Source organism: Protomyctophum parallelum (assembly GCF_964188405.1).
Source record: "Protomyctophum parallelum genome assembly, chromosome: 8".
Classification (NCBI taxonomy): Eukaryota; Metazoa; Chordata; class Actinopteri; order Myctophiformes; family Myctophidae; genus Protomyctophum; species Protomyctophum parallelum.
Genome location: NC_139703.1, coordinates 28229937 through 28243465, shown reverse-complemented (window position 1 = coordinate 28243465; position 13529 = coordinate 28229937). Strand labels below are relative to the sequence as shown.

The following is a 13529-nucleotide window of genomic DNA, read 5'->3' as shown; positions in this document are numbered from 1 at the left end:
AATCTCAAAATAAGTGATTAAAAATAAATCTGGCATGGAATGTCATCATGTCAATTCCTTTTACCTAAATTAGAATATGATATGCCTGCTTTGGTATTACTGTCACTTAATTGTCACTACACTGGCATCATGTTTGCCAACAATTATCTGTTGCACTGGTGCATGGCATTTAATGAGGCAGTTTAGCACAGTACAGAGGTCCACAGCTAGTGTACAATTTAAACCATATGAAAACTTGTTACTTAGGCTTGTTTTTTAGTTTTTGAGTGGTGCAACCACTCCCTTACAGAGCTATGTGTGTGGGTGGCTGGCTGGCTGTGTGGGTGGGTGAAAACAGCATGGTTGTTTTTCACCACATGTGTGCAACCTAACACAACACAAACACAACACAAACACACATGCACATATTAACTGTACGTATATATGGTGATTTCGGGTGTGCCAGTACAGTGCCAGTACAGTACAGTAGAGGGTACAGTAGAGGGACCCCCACACGGTCCGTTTCGGACACGGGGCTGCTCGCCGGAAACGAGCCGGCACCCTGGGTGCGTTCCTGTGGGTCTGGAACCCCCCCCCCCCCCCCCCGGGGACCCGCACACGGAGTTGCACCACTCAGTTCACATGGGTGTGATTTTTTGTTTATTGACCACAAAGCATCTGACCACAAAGCATTGAACACTAGCATCTCATAATAGGCGAAAATAGGTGAACATTTGGTGAAAATAGCAGTTCACAATGTGAACACAATGTGTTGTGTGGTTAACTTCCTTTAGGGATTTTGGTGCTGTAGATCTGGTTCTTCTGCTTAGACTATTTCAGTGCAGTTCTTTGTCCAGCCAAGCCACATTTCTTGGCCAGTGGGCCAAGCAAGTATTGAATATTTGTCATTGTCTTTGCATTCTGTGATTTATAATCCTACTATAAATGTATGTGTGCTGTGCATGCATGCAAGTGATTGTGTCTTTTAAGTTAACGTATCTCGAGAACCACCCCACCGACTGACATCATTCTGACATCTGCATAGACTCCATATTCACTCCATATTTGGACATGCCTGACAAATAACTCCATATATAGGAATAAAGGTACACAGAACTCCATTTATGGGCATAAAAACATCATCTCATCATCTCATTCCCGCCAATCACATTTTGCGTCCTCACATTCGTCAACAATGTTTGTGTTACGCAATGTTTGTGTTTACACAAACACTCAATATTATCCATTCATTGTCAACGGCATTTTAATGTTTGTGTAGGACAAAGTTTGTGCACACACACCAAAAGCTGGACATAGGGGCTATTGCCGCTCAAAAACGTCAGACAATTCATATACTTTTAGTTGTATACCTGTATATTGCAATAATGTGGTTGTTCCAATATTCCAAGTCACAGCTGGACTTGTCTCACCAATGCCTTGGCACACCATTTGGGAATCACTGATACAGCATCACACTACTGGACGTCAGCGGTCAGGGGGGCAAGGTATTCCCTGCATTATACATGTTACGTATTGCCACCTCAGCTAACACTACAATCACACTATTTATGTCTCCCATGCCCTTGTTCCCTCCTGACCCAACCTTGCATGGCGCTCACGGACATGCAGAGGGGCCTCCCTCTACAATATATGATTACTAGACTGGAACAACCGAGTGCGTGCTTCTACAGTGGCTAATGCTCTAAGATTACGAGTCTGGAATGTCTGGGCCGTGCTACCTGACGTGCACTTTGAAATCCTTCCATCCCTAATGGATGAGCATAGGGCTTTTTAGATAGAATTACTAGATCACATGTGCCAAATGAGACACTCACGGTTTCTGTTTACCTGTCATTTTCAACGTTGCCGTTCGAGTAGTATCTCTATGGTTATTCCACATGCATTTGCATATTTGTAACAAAACTCTTTGTACTCCCCATATACTGTTTAATATGCAGCAGGTACAGTAAGTGTTGCTATAGAAATATGACCATGCAGCCGAAAGCACCGCTGACCTTGGACAAAATAGGAATTGGGTCTTTGTTTACAAATGGTTCCAGTCCACTGAATGGAAGCGCTGATTCTGTTCTTTGAATTATATTTTGCCGCAGCTCAAGAGCAATTACCGAAGTTAAGCTCCAGGACCGATTGTGGTGGTGCAAGAAAGTATTACTGCAGTGCAGATCAAGGAACAAACACTTAAATCGTCACCTCGTGTTCCATATCTAGATGACTGCATAATCAGCAGAAAGACTGAAATAGGAGTGAGGGATCCTATACAAACCGAATCAGGACGGGAAGCCCTTTTGGGGTCATTGTCGTACAGTATATTAGCAGCATAACATTTTTGTAATGTTTCAGAAAACTTAGTTCAGTATTTAGAAGGCCTTTTTTTTTTAGAATAGGCCTTAAGGTCCCTGCACACTGGACGCGTTTTCGTATTTTTACCTGCGTTTTTCCGTCTGTTTTCGGAAAAAAGGCGTCCAGTGTGCAACCACCTTTAGTCCTAAATGGGTTAACCATCACATAACCATATACTGTATATGCTGGAGAATGTAATTTAACAAGGTAAGGTTCCCCAATTTGGTACGGACTCAGAATGAACAGAGCCAGATGTGACAAAAGTGTCAAGTTTATTCAACATGTAGACAAATATATTCAAGTTAAAATACGGAAGGGACTGAGACCAAGGGCAGGTGGTATTGGGTGAAGGCTTCAGGGCCTACTGGGTCCTCAGAACTAAACGTATAGCCTACAGCAAATAAACCAATCAAATCAAAACAATACAAATACACAAAACCAAAAGCAAATAAAGTAAATAAAGTAAATAAAGTAATTAAAGTAATTAAAGTAATTAAAGTAATCCCAGCAAACAAAATCCAAAATATGCACTATTAATTAATGGCCCAGTATATGCATGCTATAATGTATGTCCTATATGACATGACATGTCCCAACAAACAATCTGTAGGCTAGTTGTCATCCTACAATAGATCACATAATAGGCTACATCTGGTTACCCCTCAATACAGATCATTAACATTATACAAAATATAGCAAAATGACTAAAATAGAACAAAATTCCAAAACCTAACCAGTCAAAATATTCAAGGCTCAACCTTAAGGCTCTCACTCATCTATCCACAGCCACAGGAGTCGCTGTGGATGGATGGATGGATGGATGGATGAATGAATGAATTTATTTTGTCATTGAACACAAGTCTACAACGAAATGTACTTGATGGCATCAATTGAATGCAATGCAAAAAAGAGCGACATAGATAATGCAAAATGCAAATGTGTTAGTAGCATATAGGTACCAATAATAAACAGTAAGAAAACAGTAGGAAAAGTCAGTATATTTACGTACATTGTACAGTGAGGAGTTCCCTCTTAAAACCCATTCCCCTACCCTTGGCCTTTACTGACTAAGGCAGCGTCTCAGCTCCCCGTCACAAAACTCTGTAAATGGAATATTAAATATCACTAATTAAAACATATCCCCATATAATCTAAATGAATCATCAAAGCATCAACCTTTGTTTGAGGTTTGATGTTTTCTTACCAAGTACACTTGGTACACCTCATGCCTCCACGTCCCCAACAAACACTCAAATCAGGCTTCTGGCCAAACATGAGGCCTCAAACCTGCAGGTCACCCCTTTACTTTGGCACTACCCTTAAAGGGGCAGTGCTACACAAAGCAAAGTGTTAAATAGCTCTATATTCTGATCAATATCATTGCTATAGATAGTGTGTTCAGTTAACAAAGGGACTTCCTGTCTCTTCAGTGTCCCTATTGTGGGGAAATCTAATCCAGTCACCTTGTGGTGGATTTAAATGCAACCTTCAAATATATATTTATATATATTTTATTACTTCTCTATATTTTATTTTTTAATAATAGCTAAAATACTAGCCAATCTTCAAGCTCACAACGTGTCATGATGTGACACATTTGGAGCTTGTATATCAGCTATTTTTGCTGTTTTTTGTAAGGTATAGGCTTATGAGAAAAAATTGAACATTTTGTCTCTTTTGGTGAATCTTGTGACTTATCTATGTTTACACAATGCTTCATCCCCTCCAACTGTATTTTCCCCGTTTTCATTTTGAAACTTGCTTTAATTGACAATGAAAATGTATGTCTTCTCATGCCAATAAAGCTCCTTTGAATTTAATCGAATTGAATACCTTAGTTACATCACGGTTCTTGCGAAGCATTGTTCTTATAGGTGAATTATTTATAAAGACGGCTATTTCCATGTGGACAAATGAGGCGTGGACTGTCACCGCATTGGACAACAAACTAAAGCATGTAGCCTCTGCTGCTTCAGCACTGACCACTAGGATTTAGGAATGGTGTGTTATCATTCACAAATTACATACTGGTACATATATTGATTGCTATATTTTGGACAGGAAAGCCGGTCTATTAATAGACTGTCTTGTTTGACTCAAATTAACTGAGAGTTATACAGCTGAATGGGAATAAAAATGGGAACGCCTTCCGATAACGGGGCAGCAGTGGCTCAGGGGTAGAGTGACCGGATGGAAACCGCAAGGATCCCAGTTCGAACCCGGGCTCCCCCAGAGTTAGTGTCGAAGTGTCCTTGAGCAAGACTCTGAACGCCTAATTGCTCCCGATGTGCAGGTTGGTGCCTTGCATGGTTTCCTCCGGTATCGGTGTGTGAATGTCTGTGTGAATGGGTGAATGTAATGCACAGTCTATGTAAAGCGCCTTGGATAAAGGCGCTATAGGCCTATAAATACACCAGACAGACAGACAGACAGACAGACAGACAGACCAAGCATATGTGCAACATCATCAGAGAGTGTTGAGGTAAGGTGACAGTGACCCTTAGGGAGGAAAGGATGAGAGGAAAGGAGAGATGGACGGACGGACGGACGGACGGACGAGGGATTGTCCGCAGGGAGGAATAGGTGGGGAGGATATTAGCAGTACGATACCCTGACGCGAGTCCCCCTGGGGCACTGCAGCAGCTGCCTTCACGTGCGTGATGCAGAAGTAGCCCGTATCTCCATCGTTTGTGTGCCTTCTCTTTCTTCCCCCCCACTTTTTACTGACGCAAATCACTGCGTGATAATCACTCTCTGGCTCCTCTCATCCCCTCTATGTGTCTGTCTCCTCTGTGTGACTTATATCCTGTTGTTGGCCGCCTGTGTGACAGACAGGAGGACGTGCTTCAGCCGACTGCGTTCTCAATGACATGTCCAGGACCTTGCAGGACCATGCAAAAAAGAGATCTGCGTGGAGGAGGAGGAGGACGATGACTCAGCACAGCAGTGTTTGTGTGTTTGAATGAGTGTGAGTGTGTGTGTGTGTGTGTGTGTGTGTGTGTGTGTGTGTGTGTGTGTGTGTGTGTGTGTGTGTGTGTGTGTGTGTGTGTGTGTGCGCGTGTGAGGGTGTGTGTGTGCGTGTGTGTGTGTGTGTGTGTGTGTGTGTGTGTGTGTGTGTGTGTGTGTGTGTGTGTGTGTGTGTGTGTGTGCGTGCGTGCGTGCATGTGCGGCACACATATGAGTGAGTGTATATGTGCTTACTATGTATATGTTTATCTACGCTTGTGCCTCCTGCATATAACTTAATTAGGACACGTAATGACATGCCCAGCTGTGGCGGGAGGGGCACTAGGGTGAGCACATCAAAGGGGGTGGGATTGTAAAGATTTAGAACTGCTGCTATGACCTTGAAGCCATGCGCTCTGTGCCTGCAGTGGTGCTGCTCACGCCGCAATGTTACAGGGCACTAGGAGACAGCCAGTTCCTGGCTGCAGCCAAGTGAGAGGTAGAGGGAATGAATACCGACATTAAAGGCAATCAGTTCTCTGTCATGTAACACAATATTCCTCTGATGTTGCCAGTTTGGCTGCCCTTCCCAATGAGTACGAGATAACTTTGCTTAGAAGTTTTGCATCTTCACTGCAATCTTGCAGTCATATATTTGTTGTATTTTTCCTTATGTTCATACTCAAATGAAATTAGCACATGTGAATGAGAGAAATGGAGTTGGACTAGACTGTGCAGCCTCTGCAAATTAAAATCCCCTTTCTTTCTTTGGCTTACTGCTTTGCATTGTGCTACAGTCAGAGCCATTTTGTTAATTTGATAAAACTCAAATGTCTGGCACACACAAGAGAGGTAGCCTACTTAAGCTGGCAGGGTCAATATGAAGGAAAAACACTCACCACCCTCACACTCACCAAGACGCACCACCTTTGAATGACTCTCTCGGAAAATAATAGATTTGTCTCTCTATTTGAAATCCATACCAACTCCTCTAGGGGACACGTGTGCCCAGACAAAATAACCTCTGTGGAAATAGTCAAGGATTTATCAACTGATTGCTGCCTGAATGCTGCCTGACTCATGTATCTCCCAAGCTGAGCAAACATATGGTACACATACACACAGCTCTGTATCCGCCATGCTGCAGTATACCACAAGTAGTGCATGTAAGGCTAAATGTTTGATATTTTATTTAAATTAATTTATACTGATCTGTGTCAAGGTCAGAATGTTCCGACACAATACAAATATTTACAACCCACTTGACATTTGAGGCGGTAACATTTCAGCACAAAATTCTATTTTGATCATCCTCAAACTGGCACAAGCAGTATAATGCAGCCCCCTTGGCAGATGTGCTTTGCTGTTGTGACAGGTACGGTAACATGGGGCAGTAGAATACAGCATAGACTCCCCAAGGCGTCGGATTGGATGAGCTATGCATGTCTATGCTTACTCTGCAGGAAAGTGGGGAAAGAGAGGGTCTCACTCTCCCCTTGCCGCGTCAAAAAGCGATTGGCTCCCACAGAGTGGGGATCTCCTGCAATAGGGCTATACCTCCACTCACAGCATTCTACCTCAACCCGCATTGCCCCACAGAGAGAGCAGGGAGCAAAGAGGAAGGAGAACGGTTGACCCCTGTCATCTCAACACTGTGTGTGTGTGTGTGTGTGTGTGTGTGTGTGTGTGTGTGTGTGTGTGTGCGCGCGTGCGTGAGCGTGCGTGCGCGCGCGCGCGTGCGTGCGTGGGCACGTGTGTGCATGCATATGTAGGTGCCCGTTTGTTTTTGAATGCGCTAATGCATGTGCATTTGTGGTGTTGTGTGGGCACCACCATAATGCCATCTCTGGTTTCGTGCAGGGTATTGGATTACTCAGTGGCAGCTTTAATAGTGCCGGAGACACTCAGATCTCTTGATTGTGAGTCTGGATGAGGGAGAGAGGGCAAAGGAAGGGAGAGAAGCGGAGTGCGTCTACCAGGGGAAGGCAGAAAGGGCACAACAACTTCTGCAGAGACACACACACAGGTTGGGGACACACGGGTAAGTCAGACACTTAAACTTTGGCAATGTTCTTTTAAATGACATATGGTTACGCTGTATCTCTGTTTGTCCTGTGTTTTATCTGTCCGGCTCTGATAAGGGATCGAGTGATGTCACAGGATCTGTTGTGTTTGTCAATGTCAGCTCACTGTGAGAAAAGGTTAAACTATACAGCGTTGCACTTTTAAGTGTTCCTTAGATAAGTGGAACTTGTGTTTTTAAATTCAAGACTTAGATTCAAGATTTGCATTGGTAGGTCTAATATATGTGTACTGGACACAGTACTTTTCTTTTTATAATAATAATTGTTTTAGGAATCTTTAAACCCCTTTTGATATGCTTAACATCACAAAGGGGATTTTATTGGCAAGGCTGTGGACCGAAATAGATTAATCTATACACTCACACAGTTCCTCTCCCCTGTCTTCTAAGTATTAAGTATTCTTCTCCCTGTATCAATATCCCCTATTTCTGAGAAGGCATAATCAATAAACTTATTTCTTGCCTATATCTAACCACTTTATCCTGGCAGTGGAGGATACAGTGATCGCACAAACATATAGTGAAATCGATTCTATATTTTATATTAGTTTTGTTACCTGCTATTAATGCCTGCAATGCAAGTTGAAATAGAGCCAGGAGATTATCCTTGGCCATGCTTGGTGTCAAGTGTAGACAGGGTTTGAAGCTTAAAAGCTTCAGGATATAGTTACCGATCCAAAGCAGACACATGGAAAGATAAACAGCTACTTAGAACTAACCGTTAACACGATGAACACAAGACTATAGTATAACCCTGTATCAGTGATACGATGAACACAAGACTACAGTATAACCCTGTATCAGTGATACGATGAACACAAGACTACAGTATAACCCACATGTATCTGTGATCTGTTACAAGTTTGGTGGATCGCTGAACTATACCAAAATAATGAAACCAACATGTGATAATCAAGCTGTGTGAAGATGGTTCTGTTTTCATGCATAGACAAAAAAAATTAACATGATAAAACATCCCTTATAAAGAACATATTCTGTACTTTAAGTAAAGTTTCTTCAGTACACAATATTTAATAATAATGCAATCCACACAGTACATTAGTGTAAGCATTTTTAGAGCCTAGCTGGTGGAGTTTGTGTTGTTTGGGTCAGATCACAGGTGAGAATTGAAAGTATATAATAATAATAATAATAATAATAATAAGAATAAGAATGAAAAACCAACGTAACAGATGACCGTTATCTACTGATGCTGGAAATCACATATGTCTTATCCACAGAGAAAAGGATATTGCACCATTTTGTGATATATATTACTAGGCCTATAACGACTCCTTTTCCCCCCCTTTTTTTTCCAGATGAAAGAAAATCCACCTGCAATCACCCATTAGTTACAGCACAGTTGTCTGAATGACCATCAGGAGGAAGGTGGTCCTCTGGGGATCTCCAACGTGGCACCTCTGTCTCCTGAGCCAGACTGACAGACGGACAGACTGTGGCCAGCACCAGGGCAGGTGATGGAGGTGCCGCTTGTTAACTTTGAAAACATGGATGATGTCGGTGTCAACATAGGTGACCCCAACGACTCCGGGTACCCGACCTCCCCCACCTCAGAGACCCCTGACCAGAATCTGGTGGCCAATCGACTGACGTTGTCACCACACCAGTCACCGTGCAGGAGCCCGCGCGGACGCCTCGCGTCAGACCAAGAGGGGTTATCACCCTCCTCTCCCCCGACAGTGACACCAAAAGGGATCAAGTCCAGCAGCAGCAGTTTGATCTCCAACCTGAAACTTCTGATCACCGGCGAGCCGTCGCCCACTGACAGCGTCTTCAGTAAGATGGCGAAGGATTGTTGCGAGAATGATGAGGTGTATGAAAAGCCAAGAATGGACGAGAGAGATGAGAAAGTTGTCATCAACATTTCAGGCCTGATGTTTGAGACTCTGATGAGTACTATTAATCAGTTTCCATATACGATGCTCGGTGACCCCATGAAAAGGATAACTTACTTTGACCCCATGAAGAACGAGTACTTTTTCGACCGAAACCGCCCCGCTTTTGATGGTATCCTGTACTATTATCAGTCTGGGGGGAAGCTCCGTAGGCCAGCCAATGTACCATTAGATGTATTTGCTAACGAAATAGTTTTCTATGAGTTAGGACATGAAGCGATGGAACAGTTCCGTGAGGATGAGGGGTTTGTCAAAGAGCCAGAGGTCCTCTTGCCCACTAATGATCTACATCGGCAATTCTGGCTCTTGTTTGAATACCCAGAAAGCTCCAGTGCAGCCAAGTCAGTGGCGTTGGTTTCTGTGTTTGTCATTGTTATTTCCATCTTCATCTTTTGCCTGGAAACCCTACCAGAGTTCAGGGAGGACAATGACTTTATGGTAACTGTAACTCAAGTCATCAATGGAACGCAACAGATTTCTCCTCAGCCAGCTGCCAAAGACCTGGTGGCATATTTCACAGACCCATTTTTCATTGTGGAAACAATTTGCATCATTTGGTTCTGTTTTGAGCTTGGCGTCCGTTTCATAGTCTGCCCCAGCAAGGGAGCTTTCTTCCAAAACATGATGAATTGTATCGACATTGTCTCCATAATCCCATATTTTGTAACCCTGGGAACAGAGTTGGGTACTACCCCCGATGAAGATGTGAACTCTAGTCAGAATATGTCCCTGGCAATTTTGCGAATCATCCGCCTAGTGCGAGTGTTCAGAATTTTCAAGCTATCCCGACACTCAAAGGGGCTTCAGATCTTGGGACAAACCCTGCATGCCAGCATGAGGGAGCTCGGATTGCTCATATTCTTCCTCTTCATAGGAGTCATCCTATTCTCCAGTGCCATCTACTTTGCAGAGGTGGACGAGCCCCAGACCCAGTTTGTCAGCATCCCTGACGGTTTCTGGTGGGCTGTGGTGACAATGACCACTGTGGGATACGGTGACATGTGCCCTATCACCATTGGGGGCAAAATGGTGGGCACTCTCTGTGCCATCGCTGGCGTCCTGACCATTGCCCTGCCTGTCCCTGTTATCGTTTCAAACTTTAATTATTTCTACCACCGCTCGACGGGAGGAGAGGAGGAGAAGGCGATACTGGACGCAGCAGCAGAGGCAGCCCTGAAGACAACAGAATCTATAAATCTAAAGTATGGAAGCACACCCTCTGTGAACAAAAGTAATGGCACCTGGCAGAATGAGAAAAATAGCATGCCCTGATTTAACTGAGAGACGTTTATATCAAGGGCATTACAAAGTTGAAGTCAGTCACTGAGTCATATCAGTTATAATCTCTCAAGTCATTATTTTGTACGTCAAACATTGTGCATATACAGTAAGTGCAGTATTAGTAAGCAAGTATTTAATGAGACAACGAGACAGAAGTTGTTCATATGAAAGATTTGCATGTGAATGTGTCAAAGTGCAATTAACACAACTCAGAAAACATTATTATTTCAGTTAAAGCAAGCCTCCTTCCATGGGATGTAGTAAAAAGTGGGTGAATTATATGATCCTTTATTTAGTGCAAAGACAATTTAAACGAAGGATGAAACATGTCATCCCTGGATTGGTGCTACACTAGAATGGTGCATGCACGATGCACCAAAGGGTGAATGAGAAGACTGCATCCAGGAGAAAGAGGCACTTCTACTGCCACAGACACTGGGAGCTCCCTGCCAGCAAACCTTTGCTGTGGAAACATTGGTTACGATGGTGTCCCACAGCAAAGTGTGTGGACATACTAAAGAGTGATACAGGGATGAGAAGTACTGCTGCACTAGCCAGAGCACGGAGGATCAAGGTGACTGCTGGAAATGCTGCTGGATGGCGCGTCTGAGGATGACCGAGAGAGAGATAAGTGTGAAGGCTCATTAGGCAAGGCATGTTGCATAGCACATTTCAACAAGAAGGCAATTCAGAGTGCTTTACACAGAGGTTCTTAATGCATTATGACAATGCAAAAGAAACTCATAAAAAAACATGTTTAAAGACTATTTAAAAGACTATTTAAAATACCTATTAAAGAGATAAGTAACATTTTAATATGGTAAAATAAACTAAGTTATATATGAAAACAAGGTAAAACTACGATGAAACAAACGCTTCAATAAAAGTCAGTGGCAAAGCTTAAGCTTTAATTAAAAAATCAAAACTGAGAGTTGTCAAAGACCTGCAGCTTTCTGGGAGTTTGTTCCAGATGTGGTGCAAATTAACTGAACGCTGCTGCTTCTCCACGTTTAGTATTGACTCTGAGGACAGAAAGCAGATCTGCCCCAGATGGCCTCGAGGTCTGAGATTAACACAATAATGTAGGCAGTACAATAGACAGCTATTGGCATTGCTTATGTAGACTTTTAGAGCCAATATAGATATGAAAACTGGGAAGATACATACTTTACACGATTGTCCCTGTAGCCTAATAGTAGCAATGTCTATAGTCCAGAGAAAAGAAAACTATTTTGTATATTGGCTTCATTAAAACATATTCTGAGCTCATGTTACAATACATTAGTCTATACTTGGGTCTATTCAGCAGAATCTAATTTGAGCTTGGCATGGATTTCAAGGACAGCTAGGAGAATGTGCCTTTAGGGGAAGACAAGAGGACATGACTGGACATATTGTTTTGTCAGCAACATTCTATAGCAATGAATCTATAGTCATTATGTTCCAACACAAAGCATTCCCCCATGTTATACAGCATAAAAATATGTGGCTAAACAGCCAGCCCATTAATAAGTCTGCAATTAATCTAGCATATAGTCAACACATAAATCACAAAACCACATATTGCACAACGTAATACAAAACAATGCATATTGTATACAATACGCTCCTATTAGTATATGCTGTACTTGTATGCTGTAGATTTGATCGGTAAACTAAGCTCACTGAAATTAACACCAGTGTTTTCAGCCACATGGTTTTGTTTAGACTTTTAGGCAATCAAATTCAAGTACACTGTACACTGCACAGTACCACATCCTTTACAATATAGGTAGTTGTTTAATTAGACTCACTCAAAATAATCATCAGTCTTCCTCAGCTAACTGATTGAGATTATACATTAAAAACATCCTTCACAAAACACATCATTGTATTATTGCAAGTCCATCTCACAATCACTATAGTTGGGATCTGAATCACTACATCAAGTTGTTTTATGTGAGGGATGTGTTATATATTGTATAAGCATGATACATGCTATACAACAAGTGCAACCTAAGGCATAGTAATGATACAACCCTAATTTGCTAATTAAGTATTGAAGATTTCAATATGAATTATTTTGGTTATCTCATGTCTGTTGCATGGTATAGTATGCCAAATCTCCTTAATCAATAATTTAAAGTATTAGTACATATTTACCATCGCTAAATGTGATACAAAGTTTTCATTCCACAGTAGGCGTAATTCTAATTCCATACCACTTGATTGATTGACAGGCAATATTTCAGTTGGATTTGCAAAATATTGCAGTCAGTGTCCTGCCATGAGAATATGAATCGGTACCCACTCTATATGCATGTCAAGCTTGCTCGAAGTATGAGTGTATTTCATAATATAAGAAGAAGAAAATTGATATATGAACAACAATGGATATAACTGTAACTCAATCAATACCTTTCTATTAATCCTACTGTATGCAATGATATTGTGTGGGTACACATACCAACAAAAAAAAGAGAAGAACAATGTAATTTCCATTCATGGAACACAGCAATACCTGAATTCAGATGCAATAGATTGTACAGGTGACATTGATTAGTCGCCAGGGTATTCAGCACTTTATTGTTATCCAAGCACTTAATTTTGACACACACACACACACACACACACACACACACACACACACACACACACACACACACACACTCACACACTCACACACTCACACACACACACACACACACACACACACACACACACACACACACACACACACACACGAGCGCGCGAGCGCAGTATATACAGTAAATACTGTATATAAGCACTGTTAATGTATGTATCAATATTTTACAATGTACAGAAGCATTATTTGCTGTTTTATTCATTCTGTAATGAGTGCCTTTCATTAAACATGTATCCTAATTGTGTGACATATTCCTCAATTTGTATACGTATAATTATACTATAACATGTCAAAAGCTTCCACACAACGCCATGGAAAGGTTTTCAACTACCTGTTC

General features: G+C 42.0%; 1 protein-coding gene across 1 annotated transcript; it reads left to right on the top strand.

Moving 5' to 3' along the window:
• Nucleotides 1-7288: 7288 nt before the first annotated feature.
• Nucleotides 7289-11322, top strand: LOC310863516 (potassium voltage-gated channel subfamily A member 10-like). The gene is made up of 2 exons (XM_083771918.1): nucleotides 7289-7327; nucleotides 8689-11322. The coding sequence occupies exon 2, from the start codon at nucleotides 8848-8850 to the stop codon at nucleotides 10555-10557; it is 1710 nt and encodes a 569-aa protein (XP_083628044.1). The 5' UTR covers nucleotides 7289-7327; nucleotides 8689-8847; the 3' UTR covers nucleotides 10558-11322.
• The last annotated feature ends 2207 nt before the right edge of the window (nucleotides 11323-13529 follow it).

Bases quoted from the DNA above. Each gene is read 5' to 3' on its own strand.
- LOC310863516 (XM_083771918.1), top strand. From the start codon at position 8,848: ATGGAGGTGCCGCTTGTTAACTTTGAAAACATGGATGATGTCGGTGTC.